Source organism: Eubalaena glacialis, chromosome 15 (assembly GCF_028564815.1).
Source record: "Eubalaena glacialis isolate mEubGla1 chromosome 15, mEubGla1.1.hap2.+ XY, whole genome shotgun sequence".
NCBI lineage: Eukaryota > Metazoa > Chordata > Mammalia > Artiodactyla > Balaenidae > Eubalaena > Eubalaena glacialis.
In genome coordinates this window covers 61,324,464-61,343,694 of record NC_083730.1, presented here as the reverse complement: position 1 = coordinate 61,343,694, position 19,231 = coordinate 61,324,464, and the positions used below count along the sequence as shown (strand labels likewise).

At 45.5% G+C, this 19,231-nt stretch overlaps 1 protein-coding gene across 2 annotated transcripts in view; it reads left to right on the top strand.

Moving 5' to 3' along the window:
* The window catches only part of LAMA1 (laminin subunit alpha 1), a 149,987-nt gene that overhangs the window by 58,890 nt on the left and 71,866 nt on the right, over positions 1-19,231 (top strand). For both annotated transcript variants that reach the window (XR_009697434.1, XM_061170462.1), the window contains exons 8-19: positions 795-973; positions 1,636-1,741; positions 3,694-3,854; positions 4,794-4,934; positions 5,940-6,113; positions 7,552-7,653; positions 8,438-8,649; positions 9,414-9,525; positions 11,949-12,059; positions 16,504-16,631; positions 18,090-18,176; positions 18,846-19,057. Coding sequence is in view for 1 of the 2 variants with exons in the window: in XM_061170462.1 (XP_061026445.1) it covers positions 795-973; positions 1,636-1,741; positions 3,694-3,854; positions 4,794-4,934; positions 5,940-6,113; positions 7,552-7,653; positions 8,438-8,649; positions 9,414-9,525; positions 11,949-12,059; positions 16,504-16,631; positions 18,090-18,176; positions 18,846-19,057 (1,725 nt within the window). In the remaining variant the exon portion in view is untranslated. The remainder of the gene's footprint in view (positions 1-794; positions 974-1,635; positions 1,742-3,693; positions 3,855-4,793; positions 4,935-5,939; positions 6,114-7,551; positions 7,654-8,437; positions 8,650-9,413; positions 9,526-11,948; positions 12,060-16,503; positions 16,632-18,089; positions 18,177-18,845; positions 19,058-19,231) is intronic.

Here is a 19,231-nt window from a genome sequence, read left to right as displayed (position 1 = left end):
ATATTCAAGTAGTTCACAAAGAGGCAGACTACCTTAATAAAATTTAAAGGATTGAGACCCGAATGCATTGATTATCAATTTGCTATTTCTCTAAGATTCCGCTTCCCATATATTAATTTATTCTTTATAAATTTGGATTTAAATTTTAAATAGGCAATATATTCACAAGGTTCCAATATCTACAGTATATAAAAGTATATTTATATATTTCTGTCTCCATCCTTCCTACTTTTTATGATTTCCTGGTAGGTTCTTCCTGAAATGTTTATGCAAGTAAAGCATAAGTTAATATATTCCTACACGTCACACTGTTCGTACATAGAACCTGATGTGCTATGCGTGTCATTCTATGCATTACTTTTATATTTAACAATATATCTTAAATAAAATATCTCCATATTAACACTATGAAATGCTGTTTTAAAAACAGTTGCACTGAACTCCATTATATGGATGTAACATAATCAAAACAGCTACCTACCCGTGGTATTTTGCTTGTTACAAGTCCTTTGTTAACACAAGCAATGGTGCAGTGATTCACCTTTGTCATTGACAAGTGAGCAAGTGCTTCTGCAAGATATGATCCCAGAAGACAGGTTGATGAATCAAGTGGATATGCACACGTATAATTCGGATAGCTACTCCCCAATGCCTCTGAAAGATTGTTACTAAAATGACTTCTTCTATAATTTTAATTTAATTTATAGTCATCAAAATTTACTAAAGGAGGGAAGGCTTTTCTTTATCTAGGACACGGTGTCTGTATTAATTGAGATGTTAAAATATTCTCCTAGAATGCAATTGCCACAATAAAGCCAAAGACTGTTACTATGATGAAAATGTGGCGAATCAGAAGAGAAGTCTGAATACTGCTGGACAGTTCAGAGGAGGAGGGGTTTGCATCGATTGCCTGCAGAAAACCATGGGCATCAACTGTGAAACCTGCGTGGATGGGTATTACAGACCACACAGGGTAAGAGTGCCTCAACTGTCGCCCAGCTTCGCGGTAGAAAAGACATTCAGGCCGCCACGCATCAGTCTCAGTGTTGAAGACATTTCCTTTTGCAACATTTCTTCTGTATTCTTATAATATGCTGGTAGTGTTCTTCAGATATCAATTTCCTGCTCTGTCCGTCCTGTTTTCTTGCTCAGAGTAGGATGTTCACCATTGTTACTTAACTTGAACTGTGTGTCTACTGGCTACATCATCTCAGAGTTTTGTGATACTAAGTGTCCATGTGGAGAGTCAGCCAATAACTAAAGCAGCTGTATGTTGCCCGTAGGAAGTGCTCACTCCTCAGTTGACACCATATGTAGCTGTCACGGGAATCCCACGGTGGCTAAGTCATAGGAGAGGCTTCTACATGTCTCCAAGAGACAGCGGAGTGAGGGGAAGGGTAGCAGTGATAATGAAGAAGGATGACACTCTGCTAGTGACGCCAGCTGCTGTCACTGTCAAAAAGATGTTTGCACTTTTTTCTGGCTTGACCTGCACCCCCTGGGTACACAGAATCATTGTGAAAGTCACATCTTGGATAAAAAGTCAATACCTTGTCATTGGTATTACTCTCGATGTTAATACTAATATTGCTGTTATTTCTAGCAAGATAATCTAGGGCAACCTCTGCCTTTCAGGTGTCTCCTTATGAGGACAACCCTTGTCATCCCTGTGACTGTGACCCTCTGGGGTCCCTCAGTTCTATCTGTATTAAGAATGACCTTCATTCTGACTTACACAGAGGTGAGCACTTGATTCATTTTTGTGCTTGTAATTGATTTGTGTGTGTGTGTGTGTGTGTGTGTAAGATTTGTACCTAGTGAGACTGTTACCATTGTGTAATAATTTGGTGGTATGATTCTCTATTGATTCTTTCACTCAGCAAATATTTACTAAGCACCTACTAGGTGTCAGGCAGTTTTCTAGGACCTAGGAACATACATATCCTCGAACAAGATGACCAAGGTCCCTGCTCACAAGCAGACACTAAACGAACAAGTACATAAATAATATAAAGCCAGGTAGGAATCAGTGCCCTGGGCATAAAGCAAAATTAGGAATCGTGATGGGAGGGAGGTAGAGGGTGGAGATGGCAATGTTGGGGCGATGAAATGACATTTGAGAGGTTAATTAGCATTTGACGAAAGAAGAAATAAGGCTCGGTTTCAAGTCATACGTGGAACAGTAAATAGCAATCACTCTATTTAGCGCTCAGAAGACATGCAGAGCCTTTAGCATACGTCCTCCCACAAAGCAAGCAAATCCCCCAGTTAACTTTGTAAATGTCAGTGTTCTTTCCATTTCAAAAACTGGCAAATGGACTTGCAAATAGCAGAGTCTCCTGAAGAGGTTGCATCTGTCCAGAGACCCCTGTGACCCCCTCCAGTGGTCCGTCACTAGCAGTGAAAATGGATATTGATCATCAGGGAGGGATGTGCCTCTGTGGGCCCTGCTGACAAGGGGGAGGGTAAATTACAGCAGGGAGTTGATTCTTACCCGCCACTCATGATGAGATGCTGATGGCAATGACAATCACCCTTGATTGGGTTCACTTTAAAATATATATCATTTCAACTTTAAAGCATAGCAAATAAAAATTATTTTACCCAATTTATAGGCAAGGAAACTGTAGCCCAGAGTACGTAAGAAACTTGGCCAAGAGTACACAGCTTTCAAAGCTGGCATTAGAAGCAAAGACAGTGCTCATTGCCTTCCACCACTGGCTTCTGTGCTTTAAAAAAAAAAAAAAAAAGCTTGATTTTGTGATATGATTGACTACCACACAGTACACCCATTTAAAGTGTACAATTCGTTGTGTTTCGGCATATTCATGGGTGCAGCCATCACCACAATCCAATATTGGTACATTTTCATCTCCCCATAAAGAAACCCCTTACGCATTGGCAGTTGTTGCCTGTTTTCCTCCATCCCTTTGCCCCAACTCCAAGCTCTAGGCAGCCACTGATCTAGTTTTTCTCTAGAGATTTGCTTATTCTGGCCATTTCATACAAATAGAAGCATACAATATGTGGTCTTTAGTGACTGGCTTCTTTCACTGAGCATGATGTTTTCCAGGTTCATCCGCGTGGCACGTGTCAGTGCTTCAGTCCTTTTGATTGGTGAATAATACTCCATTGTATGCATATTTAACTTATCCACTCATCAGCTGATGAATATTTGGGTTGTTTTGACTTTTTGTCTACTGTGAATAATGCTGCTACAAACATTTATGTATAAGTTTTTGGGAGGATGTATGTTTCCATTTTTCTTGGCTAAATACTTTTAGGTATGGTATTGCTGGATCTTATGGTAACACTATGCTTAGCATTTTGAAGAAGTACTAAATGGTTTTCCAAAGCTTCTGCACCATTTTACATTCCCACCAGCCTCTGTGCTTTCCACCTCTCTTTTCTTTCTTTAAACCAGGAGTTGTCAGACTATGGTCTATGGGCCATATCTGGCACCACTGATTTTTATAAATAAAGTTTTATTGGAACAGAGCTATACCCATCTGTTTATGTATTATCTGTGGCTGCTCTCAAGCAATACGGGCAAAGTTGAATAGTTGCAACAGAGACTCTGGCCAGAAAGCCTAAAATATTTACTCGCTGGCCCTTTACAGAAATAGTTGGCCAACCCCTGCTTTAAACCTCTTTTACCTTCCTGTTGGGTCATTTTGCCGTTTTTCTTCGCAGGGAAGTGGCCGGGTCAGTGTCCATGCAAGGAAGGTTACGCGGGAGAAAAATGTGATCGCTGCCAGTTTGGTTATAAGGGTTACCCTGCGTGTGTGCCCTGTGACTGTAACCCAGCCGGCAGCGTGAATGAGGAACCCTGCTCCGAGGCTTGTCTCTGTAAGGTATGTGTGGAGGTTAAAGCTGCCCACGAGTTTCCTTTGAGGTTTCCTGAAAATGGGATGCATTTCATTGGCTCAGATGATCAGGTCCTGAGCAAAGCATCGAGGTGTAAGTGCCCTTCCCCCGAGCCTTCCTGAGAAGCATGACATTATGTCACAGCGAACTGGCCACAGAATATGTCCTTGGACTTAGATGGGCACCTGATTTTCTTTTTTGGTGCCTTCTGGGCGATGGCCAGATACTCCAGAAGTATTTCTGTGACTTCCTGGTTGAAACCAAATACTGCTTTTCTTAGGCCTTGGCCTAATGCCTCTTCTATGACATCCTTTTTAAGCTTTATGTTTAGAGGAGAACCAAGTAAACACTACATTTCTAAGAACATTAATTAAAGGCAGATAGATTATTTTGGACTTCTCTTAAAAAGGAATTGAACAATGATAAGAAATGCATGAATCTGGTGCCAGGGAGGCGTTTTTTGGCTATCTGACACTAGTAACCATCTCCCCCGTAATTCAGCGGACTTCCGGCTGTGTCTTGTGCTCCTTCCCATGTAAGCAGAGTCTTAGGCACATTACATATGATGGAAAATCATCTTGAGCATTTATTAACAAGACAATTACACAGTCCTCTTCAGATTTTAAAATGCTTGAAAGATCAGCAAACATAGAAGATTTAAAACAAAGCAACACGAAAAAGCCATTTAAATATAAGGACCAAGCTCTAAGATCCCTAGCCTCAGTCTTGACTACAAAATGAAATTATAAGTATTTCAGACTATCTGGAAATCGTGGCATCCTGAGGCTTCTCATTGACTTTGAGTGTCTTTCTGTTTACCTGTGTCTCCGGATGGCCAGACATCTTTCTTGCTAATGTCATGTTAATGTCATTTTAGTCTGTCTACCTATTGGTTTCAAAAGCTAATTTTTTACTCCAATTTGCAGGAGAATGTTGAGGGGAAACATTGTGATCGATGCAAACCGGGATTCTATAACTTGGAGGAAAGGAACCCCCAGGGCTGCTCGGAATGCTTCTGCTTTGGTGTCTCTGACGTTTGCGACAGCCTCTCCTGGCCCATCAGTCAGGTGGGGGCGTCTTTTGAGAGCCAGGAGCTGTGTTAGAAAGTGATGAGGCTGGCTTTTCTGTAACACCACTCTCATCCTTTGGACCGACGTCGGCGTGGATCAAAGGCTGCCCACTTACCAAAGTGTCACTAAAATTCCTAGATCATGTGTTTGTTCCCTCATACATTTTCCTATGGAAGTAATAGGATGCTACGGAATTGCAGAATGCATCGTGTGTAAATTTCTTCTGTGGGGAAATGCGTGGAGTTGTGGGGTCAGATCTTACCCCACCAGCCCCACCCCGGTCTCAGGCCGGGAAGCACAGCAGGACCTGGGGACACGCAGAATTTTCTAGCTCGAAGAAGCAGGCGAGGTGGGAACGCAGCAGGTGGCACAGTTTATGAGGAGAGGCAGGGCACTCCATTTGTTTGGGGAATCGAGAATTCTGGGGGAACGAGTTCAGGGTGGGTGCTGAGTGGGTTCTAGGGAGGACAGAGTGATGGCTGGAGGTTAGGGCTATTCCCTGACCCTCCCTCCTCCCTCCTTACCAGCGTCTGGGGAGGGGGGATTCGGATCAGTACTTGAGAATGGGGTGCGTTCCTGTGGGTGATCTCCTGTCATCTCTATGTAGGTGACAGAGTGGGAGGATAGTATCTGGAGGTTGTTTTATACAGTTTTTGGCATTTGGCTAAGAAGCAGGGGGCAACAATGAAGTCAGAGTTAGCCAGAGACACTGTGTTCAATGCATTTATTGAGTTCTTTGCTGTTTTTTAATCTAAGATATATACCCGTGGCCTTTACAGTTTTGCTCATTATTTGCTTCTAATTGACCTGGGTTTGGGGGACGTGTGACTCGTTCTCAGGTTTTCTGGGTCCTTTGACGAGTACAAGGGCCACCGTGTGTTAGCTCCGTCCTCGCCGAGCTTTCTGGGTCTGTCCCTTCACGGTGAAGATACTAACGCTGGGCTGGGTGAAACCTAAGGTGACTTCGATTTCATGTTCTAAAATTCTTGGATCTTTTTTAAGGTGAAAGATATGTCCGGCTGGCTGGTCACCGACTTGGTCAGTTCCAACCAGCTCCGGTCCCAGCAGGACGTGCTGGGCGGGCGTCACCAGATCAGCATCAACAGCTCGGCGGTGGTGCAGAGGCTGACCTCCCAGTATTACTGGTCGGCCCCGGAGGCCTACCTGGGAAACAAGGTACTTCCAGGGCCGGCGTCTGGGGCAGAGATCTCAGAGCACATTAAGGAAGAACTTGTGTTGGCTTTTCAAGTACTGTCGTTGGTCTCTTTTGAGTTTAGCAGACTATCACACAGCGTTTACTGACACCTGACTCACACGGTCTTTTTATCCTTGTTAGACTTTACTGCATCTTTAAAATATGAACCTGTGTCCTTCTTGGCCCCGTCGAAGGTGGTCTGTTGTATGAAATCTTGTCCCCTCTCCCCGACAGACCTTCTGTTTTGCTCTGGGTTCCTGGGTCACCTGGGCCTTTGTGAAGGTCCCTCGCATCCCTGCCCTGTGGAGCCAGCCGTGTACCTGTCTTACCTGGTGTATAGAACACCCCTGGGAAGGGTGTGCAGGAACCCTTGCACTGCCCCCTGCTTCTTTATCATGATTGTTGCTCACGTGAAGTTCATGTTTAGGAACAGATAGAATCCTTTCCATTGTAAGAAAACGCTCAAAGGTGATTCCACAAAGTGGGAAGTTGGCGGCTATGATTTAACCTCTCCCTTCAATGACATGCATGGTCCTGTCCCTCCTCACCAATAGGCAGCTTCCCTCCAGACTCTGATCGATCTGAAAATATATTCAGTGGAATCTCTCTCAATACCTACAGCTCCCTGCTCACCTTAACCAGGCCTTTGGTTTGTTTGAAGTCATGGTATATGTAGTGTAGGTCTCATACCGTGGTACATTTCCAGTTAATTTGATGGTTATATTTTAATTTTATAGCTGTTTTGTGTATGTTTAAGTAGTGTTTATTTTTGAAAATGATTACTTTTCCCATCAAATTATAATCTTAGAAGACATTTTCTATTTAGAGTGGGATCTTATCACCAAAATTCAATAGTTTTGTTTTGTTTTGCTTTCGTGTCTGGAGAGCACCTCTCCAATTTTATGGTGCAAAGATTGGATTCTGAACGTTGTACCATAGCTGGCAGAAAGAAAATCTCTCTTTTACGTTAAAGGATGTCAGATCGGGAAGGAAATCCTTAGTCCTTCCTTTAGCTGATCACACGTGTTGCTCTTGCCCTCCTCTAAGCAGGGCGGTGAGCCCCCCAGTGTTGAGATTGTGGTCCTGGGTCACACTCCCCGCCCCCTAAAGTCCTGAAGTGAAATAAAGGTCTATCGTGGGACTAGCACAAGTTCAGAGTAATTTACCTCGGGGTCTCTAAGAAGGAGTACGTTTTTTTCTATGCATTTAGACAATATCCTACATTTCGTGGTATCAATTAAACAGAACATTCATATAATGTGCTTCCTTTCCACTGCCTTTAATGTGAAATCCTTACGTATTGTGGCCTCTGGGACGCCTCGCAGCCTAGTTGTTGCCAGGTGGATCCTAGTGACCGTGTCCTCTTACCAAGGGCTATGATCCTTCCCCTCGGCGCTCATTGTCACTTAAACATTCCAGCTGACGGCGTTTGGTGGATTCCTGAAGTACGCGGTGTCTTACGAGGTCCCAGTGGAGACGGCGGACGGTGACCCCATGTCTCACGCCGACGTCATCATTAAGGTAATTGCTTTCGCATAGCTTTGCTAGAGCCGAGGGCTTCGTGGGGCAGCAGTTTTATGACTGAAGGTGGCTAAGCGAGGTCGTAGTGGCAGGAGCTCAGGGCCAGGTGGCCATTCAGCAGTGCTTTGCCTGTCTGGACTCCGCTGAGACTGGGAATTTCCAGAATTGCCTCAGGGCAGCACCTGTAGCTCTTGGCTTGCTCCTGTAGCTGACCTGTCTATTCACAATTTAGAGGGAGAGGAGTTTTTCCTCGATGTTGGGACTTCCTTTTCGGCCCTTTGGGTCCCTCCTCCCCTCCTGTAGCGTCCTCCCCACGTGAATGACTAGGCAGCAGTGCCTGGCTGTGTGGGGACCGGAGATGCATTGTCATTTTTGTCCTCCACCTCTGTCCCTGTTCCTGTATCCTCACTCCCATCACAAAAAGACCCAGCAAGGCCTTGGCCTTTGCTGTACCCCTGAAACACTGTAAATCAACTACGCTTCAATTAAAAAAAAGATTAGAGGTGTCAGATTGGTTGCTTTGAGGGAAACTGTGGGCTAGTGCATGACTTTGTCTCTTTTCTGAGATCGCAGCACAGGCACAGTCTTTAGACTTATCCGAATGCCTCTGAGAGGAAGATAGTGATATGTTTTCTCTGGTCGTTCTGGACTATGGACATCATTACATGTTTGCCAAAAACCTGCACACAAATGAAAAGCCACGTGGCTGAATACAAAATCTGCTTTCAGTGTTTGATCATGAAGTTGGATTATGAATGTATTTCCTCTTGTTTTTAAATGTTAGGGGAATGGGCTCACTTTAAGCACCCAGGCAGAGGGCCCGTTACTGCAGCCCTATGAAGAGCACTTGAACGTGGTTAGACTTGTGCCTGTGCACTTCCGAGATTTTCACAGCAGGAGGGAGGTAGATCGCGACCAGCTGATGACCGTGCTTGCCAACGTGACACATCTCTTGATCAGAGCCAACTACAATTCTGCAAAGATGGCTCTTTACAGGTGTGTACTGAAAAGGAGGGAAAACGTAGGTGATCTTGTCCTTATTATCATATATTTTAAGCTGGATATACTTTACTTGATTATCTTAAGGACACAGCTAACGGAGCTGTCTTGGAATTATTTTTTATCACTATAATTTTATCGCAGGCGTCAGAATTGTTGTCCATGACAAATGTATCTAGTAGGAGATAGACTTGGCGTTGGGATCAGAAACCTTCAGGGTGGATTTTTGAGAAATGCCCCATGAGGTGACGGTTGTTAACTGCGTTGCATCTGGTTTTCACCCTCCTGATGTTAATGGTCTTAGGTTTTCACAGACTATTTAAGCTCATGAGTCCATCCTTAGTCGTTTTGTTACTTTGAGAAGGTCAGTTTCTGGCAATGCCAGGCTAAGCATACATGTTGGATGCAGCTAAAGCAAACAGAGAACTGCACATTCAGGACCATCTCTCTGCCCTAGAGAGAGTTCAACTGCATGGGTTCGTTCTTCTGGAGTTCATTCTTCGGAACGGGCTTCTCAGAGCCTTCCCACGGCTGTGTATGGACCGCAGCTCGTCTTGTGCCAAATGTCCAAGGCATTTCCAGGGACTAATGACAGCTCCCAGAAAGCGTACTGTTGTGAAAATCTTTACTTACTTAGAAAAATCACATCACCATTTTGTTTGAATTAAATCTTTCTTAGGAATTCGTCTTCTGTGAGGTGTTAGATGCCGTGTGCGAGTGTTTAAGTCCTGTAACGGCCCTGCCTGTTTGTCTGTTGGCAGGTTGGATTCTGTCTCTCTGGACACAGCCAGCCCTAACGTTATAGACCTGTCCCTGGCCACGGAGGTGGAGCACTGCGAGTGTCCCCAGGGCTACGCGGGCATCTCTTGTGAGGTAACACTCCTCCCCCTTCCTGTCTTCTTCCTTTTCTTCTTCCTGCGGGGTTGGGGGAAGAGCGCATTGAAGGTGATGTCGTGACGCGTGTTTGAATTTTAACTTTGGAAACCCAGTGTTTCTAAACATCAGACTTTTGGAGGCTATTGGAACATTGGAAACACATTGTTTAAGGAAATCTAATTCCTCTGGGGCATCTGGGAATACCCTAAGTAAGTGTCACTGTCCTGCTTAGTCAACAGGAAAGTTGAAGCACCCATGCCATATTTTACATTTCTAAGGAGGATTGAATTTGACTGTATTTGAACATTTACCGATTACCAACATGCAACCCCGGAAAGCTTTAGACAAGCCAGGCCTTTTTGGAGACCTTTGATGGCCCCAGGCTATGTTACTTAGGTGGGCTCTACCTCACATATGCAGTATATGAAACTATACTTGCAGTCATGGATGCAAGTAATCTGTTGCTTAAAAATTTTGAAATATTTTTTGAAATTATTTGGACATACATATTGATAGTAACTCTCTTTTACTGAGAACTTTCTACGTATTTGGCACTATTCTGAGCCCTTTCCATATGTTACCTCATTTAATCCTTACAACAATCCTATCAGGTAGGCCCTTCATATACTTTCTGTTCCGTAGATTAGGAAACGAAGACACAGAGAGGTTAAGTAACTTGACCAAGGTCACACAGCTAGGATGTGGTCTTTGAACTTCATCCCTGCTAATTGCCATGAGGTCCTGCCTCTCACGAGCCCATGACTGACTGTGATTGTGAACATTTGTCATTGGCTGTGATTTCTTGGCAAGCATTTTTACAAAGTGAGAACATTTAACCTATAATATGTTTCTCTCTTTATTAGCTTTGCAGTTAATAAAGTTGGCCTAAAGCTTCGTGGTGTACATATTTAATTAAATATTTTTATTTCTATTTTAAATATTTTGCAATATTTTTTTTGGCCACAGGGTCGGGACCAATGAACTTATTTTTACATCTCATTTATTTTTAGGACCAGCAAATGTCCATAAGTCCTAATCCCTGTGGGCCTAGTGCTTAATGGATAAATGACCCTCAGACCACCTCATAGTATGTGGATGTGGGCTTAGGGGGGCGACAGGTAGAGCAGGGACAACCGTGGAAGTGGGAGCCCCGCCAGCTGGACCGGGAGGGGACAGCAGGGAACAGCTGCTGCTGGAGAACAAGTAGGCGGGGCTTTGTTCCCAGAAGTGCTGGTGCGCTTGGGTCAATGGCTCAAGCATCACATAGGAAGCTCAAGACTCCTTTGCAAGAGTTTGTGTTAAGCAGAAGAACTCATTCTTTTATCCAGCTCTTACTCAGAAACTGACTTAAAGAATCAGGCAGCTATTGGTTGGGAATGGAATTTGGGGGAGCCCTGTAGCCGCGACACAGACCCCCAGGCAGCTGCCTGCTCAGTGCCTACTGTAGACAAGTCCACTGTCCCCGGGGGAGCGTGGCTGCGGAGCGGGGTCGGGGGGGAGGTGTCAGGGGACTTTCCCAAGGTCAGTGTGAATGAAGGCATTATGTATTATTACTATAATGAAATGCTCTTTAAGAATTCTTAGGACAATAAAAAGCAAATCCACACCCCCTCCTCCCATGCCCCCAAGGGAGTGTGCCAGCCTCCAAATTAATTACTCCCTGGTCTGCACTCTGGACGCGTTTCTTGTCTGCTGTGGCCCCGGGCAGCCCGTGGACATGGGTCTTGGAGGTGTGCACACCTGGTGTGGCATCACTGCATGGCGAGTGCCGTAGACCGTAGCTAACACGCCGTGTTCCGGATTCCAAGTCTATCAGATAGAGAGCCGATTTCTCAGGGTCGTCACAAGGGCGACATAAAGTACAGTGTCTGGGGTGGCTCCCCCGCCCCTGAACCCCCATGTTGCCTGTCCAGCGCGTAGCCAGAGGGAAGCTCACCTGCAACGTTTGCTCTCTTAAACTGATGCCGTTTGATGCAGACCTGCATTTAACACTTTGACGGCAACATTTACTAAATTTTAAGCAAAAGAAAAAGTGTTGAGAGAAATAAATCCCCTTGATTGAAACACTGGTTAAAAGGCTGTTACATGATTTCTAAGAATATTGCAGTGGAAAACCGCTATGATGTCCGCTGACTCATTGCATCGCCATTACGTTTTTGTGTGCATGTTTCTACCTTTAAAATATATAAGGAACTGGATTATGGTGATGGTTGCACAACTCAGTAAACTTACTAAAAAAAAAATCATTGAATCGTATGCTTAATATGGGTGCATTTTATGGCACGTTTGGGCAAAAAAAAAATAAGTTTCCATTCATGGAAAATTGAGTGGTTTATGTTTCTAACGTATTGGGAAGAAGATGATTTGCGTTTTGTATAAATTTGCCTTCACCCGGACAGTCATCCGTCCTTGTTTTGCAGTCCTGTCTCCCTGGCTATTACCGCGTGGATGGAATACTCTTTGGAGGAATCTGTCAGCCCTGTGAATGCCATGGCCATGCAGCTGAGTGTGACGTTCATGGCGTTTGCTTTGTGAGTCTGGCTGAGACCTTGAGTGCACGCCCTCCTCCCACCATGAAGCCCTCACTGTACAGAAGTGATTAAAAAAGAAGCTTCCTCCGCAGGGAATATCCCTGCCCTTGTGGACCCCAGAGGAAATCTGCAGGTTTAAGTTTAAGTCATAAAATGTTTCCTGCTTTTTTCCTCCTTTTTTTTTGTGAAGAAAAGTTGCTTTGGTGATAGCAGAAAAGAGATGTATAATTTCACTGCAGGTTTTTTATTAGAACAATAAGTAATGATTTACTTCGCAAGATTAAAAAGCAATATAAAGGGGAGAAAACGTCCACTGATTAAATAAAAAGGATCAGATCTTTTAAACGCAAGCGCTAGTAGATTTTAACATTATATTACATAGTATATCGTAAGAGGAATAATAAAAATTTCTAATAATCTCACTCATTTGTATAATATATAATGCTTCATAGATGTTAGTTCAGATAAACTCTGCAAACAAGTACCTCTTTCATGCAGTTGGAGTTGAAATAGGGCTTAGCAAATATGTAGTTAATCTTGAGAATGAACTTTGGGGCAGATACAGGGCAAGACTTGTTTTTTAACTTCAGTCAGGAATTCTTTTAGGCTCTTATGCCTGGGAGCCAGGCCACACTCCTGGGTTCTAATGGATTCACTGCTCAGAGATGGAGTGAATGCATATGGTAATCAGCTGAACCCTATTCACTGCACAGGGAAAGGATCATGCTTTTTCCAAAAGAGCTTGATTGAGTCACAGGGTTAGGAAAAATTAACGATCAGACCCATGGGGAAGATATCGGCATGATGCCGCTGATTGCTTTTTCTCTCTAGAGGCTAATTTTTCTTTTTCTCTGCAAGTACAGCTTTTGTTTTGTTCTTTGTCCATGTCTTTGTTCTGTAAGTGAAGCGTCCGTAGGATGGCATGGAATGATGTTTGCACGCACACTCAATCCCTCCAGAATAAGTTCCTCAGGTGCAACTTCCCACAAGGAAGGGAGATGGCTGCTTTTTTTTTTATTTTAATTTATTTATTTGGCTGCGTTGGGTCTTCGTTGCTGCGCGCGGGCTTTCTCTAGTTGCGGCGAGCGGTGGCTACTCTTTGTTGCGGTGCATGGGCCTCTCATTGTGGTGGCTTCTCTTGTTGCAGAGCACGGACACTAGGTGCTTGGGCTTCAGTAGTTGTGACGTGTGGGCTCAGTAGTTGTGGTGCACGGACTTAGTTGCTCCGCGGCACGTGGGATCTTCCCAGACCAGGGATCGAACCCATGTCCCCTGCATTGGCAGGCGGATTCTTAACCACTGCACCACCAGGGAAGTCCCGGTCGCTGCTTTTTTAAAGCCTCTCTCCCCCTGCATTTGGGTTTGGAGGCCTCTGCCAACACTTGAGGGTGGTCAGCAGGTCGTGGTTGTACCACCTATGGCTTTAGTGACAGGCAGGCTGGAAGAAGATTTGCACATGCTTCTGTTAATAGATATTTCCAAAAATATATTCTCCTATGAAAGTGAAGATGCTAAATAGCCTTAAAGCTCTAAGTATAGAAAATAATAATAATTTTTATAGTTTAAAATTTTTTAAGGAATAATATCAGATTTACAGAAAGGTTAGAAAAATAGGATAGAGAGTTCCCGTGTAAGCATCGCCCTGTTTCCCCGGATGCTCATCTTACACAATCTGTATGGTTATCAAAACTCAGAAATTAACATGGCACAGTCCCATCAACTAAATGTCAGATTCCATTCAGGTTTCATCCTTTTCCTTTCCGGCATCAGACCCACCGTCCCGTACTGCATTTAGTGGCTTTGCCTCCTGCAGGCTGTGGCAGTTCCTGGTTTTCAGGACTAGGGCACGTTTGAGATCTTTGGACCTTCTGTGGACTTTCCCTCAGCTGGAGCGGGTCCACTTTCTCGTGATGAGGTTGAGATTATCCATTTTTGGTGAGAGGACCTTGAGGTGACGTGCCCCCCCGGTGTGTGCTGTCAGGGTCCGTGATGCCACTGGCTTCTTCTGGGGGATGTTAATTAGCCTGGGTCACTCGGATAAGGGGGTCTCTGCCAGGTTTGTCTGCTGTAAAATTATTATTTTTCCTTTTTTAAGTAATTAAAGGAGAAAAGTAATAAAAATTTAGATTGGAATACAGGGAAATATAAAAACTTGGTAAGATCACTTATCTGTTTCATCTACTTTGCTTTTTAAATTCTGTTTTAAAAAGAAACCTTTAATTCTTCCTTTTGTGTAACTGTAAATAGCCCCTGGCCTTGTATATAGTTATCTAGATTCTAGGGGTTGACTCCTTATATACATTTTATTAGAAGTTTCCAGTTGTTCTTAGTGTTCCTATTCTTTTTTTTTTTTTAATTTTATTTATTTATTTATTTATTTATTTATTTATTTATGGCTGTGTTGGGTCTTCGTTTCTGTGCAAGGGCTTTCTCTAGTTGCGGCAAGCGGGGGCCACTCTTCATCGCGGTGCGTGGGCCTCTCACTATCGCGGCCTCTCTTGTTGCAGAGCACAGGCTCTAGAGCACAGGCTCAGTAGTTGTGGCTCACGGGCCTAGTTGCTCCACGGCATGTGGGATCTTCCCGGACCAGGGCTCGAACCCGTGTCCCCTGCATTGGCAGGCAGATTCTCAACCACTGCGCCACCAGGGAAGCCCAGTGTTCCTATTCTTGTTTTTTTTTTAAGACTATTTTTAGAGTAGTTTTAGGTTTACAGCGAAATTGAGAAGAAGGTATAGAGATTTCCGATCTACCCCCTGCCGGCATGCTCATACGCCCCCATTATCAACATCCCCACCCCACAGAGTCGTGCATTTGTTACAATTAGTGACCCCACACTGACACATCACAGCCACCCAGAGTCCATAGTTTACCTGTGTCCTTATTCTTTTCTCTGAGCTCTCTCTGCTCTTACTCCGAGGAGAAGTCAATTTCTTTTCTTTGGAAAGACAGGGGCATAAAATGCAGTTGTGCGTGTCTTGGGCCCTCCTGGTTTTCCTTTTCCAATCAAGAGAAGATGCGTTCACTCCCCAAGGAGGTGAGCATTCCTATCCCTTCACGTTCCAGATCCACCAACAGGGATCATCACTTAAAGGGATGTTGGCGCCCGCCTGAGAAAGCATTGAAACAGACCTTCAGCAGGTTTTTCAACAGAACTACATCGTAGTTTTCCCAAAGAGAAAGAAGACCCAATCTGGCCCTTTGAGGAAAGGAAGCAAATCAGAGACATCTTGCAATTGAGCATAATCAAATAGATTTTAATGAAACTAATTATTTTGCATAATTCTTTTAGCACAACCATGTAGCTCTTTACCAAGGCCAGTTGCATTTTGAGTAGATTTGGGTTAATGATCAAAACCAAGGTCATATGAGGGATGAAAAGAAAAAAGAAAAGCACATGGGCGTCATCTGGAAGCTTTTTTAGAAACTCAAAATCGCAGACCTCCAGCATCAGAGTCAACATTTAACCCACATGATCTGTATACACATTAAATTTGGAAGCTCTGGTCTGGGATAACCCTAAATAAAACTGGTGAAACCGTGATATAGAGGATGCTACACAATTAAATTGAATAGATGGGAAAACTTTTATCAATCTCAGGAATGATAGAAAAGTATGTAGTTAGCAACTGGAAATATTATTTGAATAGTCAGATGAAAAATGTCCAGTAAATGTGTGTAAAATGAGTGGCTTTAAGAGAAGGGGTATAAAAGGGCATGGAAGACCCCAAGGGAGAGGAAGTGAGAGGAGAGGCCCCACAGGCGGGGCTGGGGCTGGGAGTACGGGCAGGGGAGGGCAGAGGTTGTAGGAGAGAGCTCTGGGTGGCATCAGCACCAGGTGGGGGCAATAGGGAGACCAAGTCACGGGAGAAGAGGAGCCTGGAAGGAACGTGCAGGAGAGGAGCCACCCAGGGGCCTGTCTCCCGCACACCTCCTACACCTGACGCAGGGTAATTTCACTGTCTAAAGAGGTGTTTTAAATGAGGAAAAGAAATCTTTCGTACTTATTCATGTATTTACCATTTCCGATGTTCTCCATGCCTTAGTATAAATTCAGAATTTCCTGGACTGTCTCCAGGGGGAAAGACATGCAATTGCAGGACCCATCCCGCTGTCTCCCTTCCCTCCACATCCTGCACCTCTGCCGTCCAGGGTCTGAGAGCAGCTCTTTGATGTATTGTATTCCGTTCCTACAGAGGGCAAGTCTGCTGCCAGTTACTCTGACACGGTTGGAAATGAAAGCTCTTATGCTTCCCGCTTACATAAATTAAAAATTTTTATCGGCGAACCTGGAAACTGGCAACCCCTCCTCATATAAGAGAGTTTGGTGACTTGCTTTAGCGTTTTGCCTTTTTTCTTCACTTGGACTTCAAGCTGTTTGAAGGTGAATCTGAGACTCCTTTAAGGAGGCCTGAGCCGAGTCTTCTTTCCATGCATGTGTCCTAGGCATGCCAGCACAACACCACTGGAGACCACTGCGAGCGCTGCCTTCCCGGCTTCTACGGGCTGCCTTCCCGAGGGACCCCTGGGGACTGCCAGCCGTGTGCCTGCCCGCTCTCCACGGCCTCCAACAAGTAAGCCCGGCTACTCCACCCGCCGATCCTGTCCCGCGTGGCCTGGGTCTCCATCCAGACGTGCACTGATATCTTCAGATCAAGACCTGTGTGTAATGAGAGTGTTAATTTTGCCCTGGGGCAATTAATTGGGATTAGAGATGAAGGAACAGATTCTCTCTTCTTTAAAAAAAAAAAACAAACTTTGATGTATTAAATTATGTAAGGCAAGTTGTGTGAAGGCAAGGACATTTGCATGGCCTTTTTTCCCCTTGGTCTAATGTTGGCCATCAGTTCCTTCACACGTATATGTTGTGTGCCTACCACTGGGCTAAGAGGCAGAGGAGATGCAGAGATGAATAAAACATGTTCCTGGGCTGCAGGAGTATTTGAGCTAATGACCAAAATATGTAAATACGAGGCTCATTGAGAATGGGCTGAATTCATTTAGTTAATTCAACAAATCTTTACTGAGCGCCTGGTATATGCTGGGCATCATGGTAGGTGTCCTGGGTATCAAACTGTTCCTCCGTGGCTGCCGACGCCGTGGAATCCACAGTGCGGTCACGAGGGCAGAGGAGGTGGGTCCACTGTGCAGAGGGAATCTGTGCGGGCGACTCCCTGTGGAAGCCCTCCATCTGAGATTGGACGATGAGAGGGAGCGTGAAGGCAGCGGAGGAGAAGGGCCTGCTAGGCGGGAAGAAGTGGTGCCGAGGTCCGGCAGCGTGAGAAGCGGGTCGGTTTGGGGAGCTGCAGGTGGTCCCGGGGCACAGAGCACGAGGGGAGGCGGAGGACAGTGCCAGTCAAGGCCTCGACCAACATGCTGGGGCTTGTGTGCCCCCAGGCCAGCGGGTTGAAAGCCTCTCTCACTGTTTACCCTCTAGAACTCTCCCCCCATCCACGCCTAGAGGATTCTCCCACGGGGATTTTTATTTGGAACTCCAGTGTACAAAACAGCGATCAGGGCTGCTCTGGTGAAATCGTGGGGGCCTCGCTATGGCCCCCGGGCCTCCCTTCGAGGTCCTCCCAAGACCCAGGAATGGAGTGTGAAGGGACCTCGGTCTGCCTGGGGGCTTCGGGGGATGCTGGTGACACTCACTGAAGTGCGGAGCCCCTTGGCTCTGTCCTGTAAGCGGGCTCACTCTTGGCCAGGTGGGCAGCTCTAAGGCAGGCAGCCCAGTCCCGGGAACTCGAGGAGAGGAACTCTGCCGGAGGGGACCGCTGAGCTGGGCGTTGGGGGTGAGCCGGTGAACCCGGGCAGAGGGGGAGAAGCGCAGTCGGGCCGAGGGTCGAGCAGGAGCAGGGAGTGTCCAGTGTCCACGGGCAGGCTGCGTGGCCTGGGGCCTTGGGTTCTGGGCTAAGGAGTGAGGATGCGGTGAAAGTTCGTAAGGACAGGAGTGGTATAAACTAAGCATTTTAATATTTAGGAATTCTGCACCATCCACTGGAGAACCACATTCATTTCTACTGCTTTGTCAGTTTCAGCCCCACCTGCCACCTCGACGATGGAGATGAAGTGTTCTGTGACCAGTGCGCCCTGGGATACGCAGGGGATTGGTGCGAGAGGTACTCTGCTTCGCTCGATCGGTTTCCAAAAATTTTTTTACTATGAATTCTATGTGTTTATTTTTAAATGTGTGGTTAAGTGTGGCTTTAGAGCTTTTGGTGTGTCATTATTATTCCATCGGATCATAGAGAAAGACCAGTCGATCGATTAAAAAATTAATGTTGGAAGTCCCTGGGGATTTTTTGATCTCCTTGAGCTAATCTCAGTTTTCATCAATATCAATAGGAAACTGCCAGTAGTCAGTACTTCTGTTCATACGTTTGAATGTCCCGTTACTCTGGATGATTCCATAGGCAAGGGGTGGTTTGATTTAATAGTTGTCTTCTGGCGCCTGGAAGCCAGGGTTGTCTGTCCTGCGTGTATGTCTCAGTGCCAAGTCTGGCTGGACTCCGTGGGAGGTGACATCGCTGAGTGGTGGGATGCGGGTCGAATTGTCTGGGCCCGGAGCATGTCGCCGGGATGTTTGGCTCCTTTTGGACGCCCTCCCCATGCCTCACAATAAGTGACGGGAATCTGTGAATGCCTGAACTCGAGCAGCATTCCTCTCACAGTAAATCTTCGGTAAAGAGTCGGTGTGATTGATTAACTACTCAGAGAGTCCCTGGGTGGTGGGGTAATGTCTACAGTAATCGCATTTGTTTGCATCCCTCTCTCAATCTTTTATATAGATGCGCAGACGGTTACTATGGAAACCCAACAGTGCCCGGAGATTCCTGTGTCCCGTGTAACTGCAGTGGCAATGTGGACCCCTTGGAGGCCGGGAGCTGTGATTCCGTCACCGGAGAATGCCTGAGATGCATTGGGAACACCGACGGCCCCCACTGTGAGAGGTGTGCCTACGGGTTCCATGGGGACGCCGTGACTGCGAAAAACTGCCGCGGTGAGTGTGTGACCCGGCGGTCGGGTCCATTACTTATCACCCTGTGAAGTCTCCATCCATTTACTTACTTGCATCAAAAAGTGCTCGGCCCAGGAGGTCACTTGACCCGATCTGCGCTGGGTTAGCTTGATCAGTTACTCCAAATGAAGGTCAGATGGCCTAGAAAACATGCGC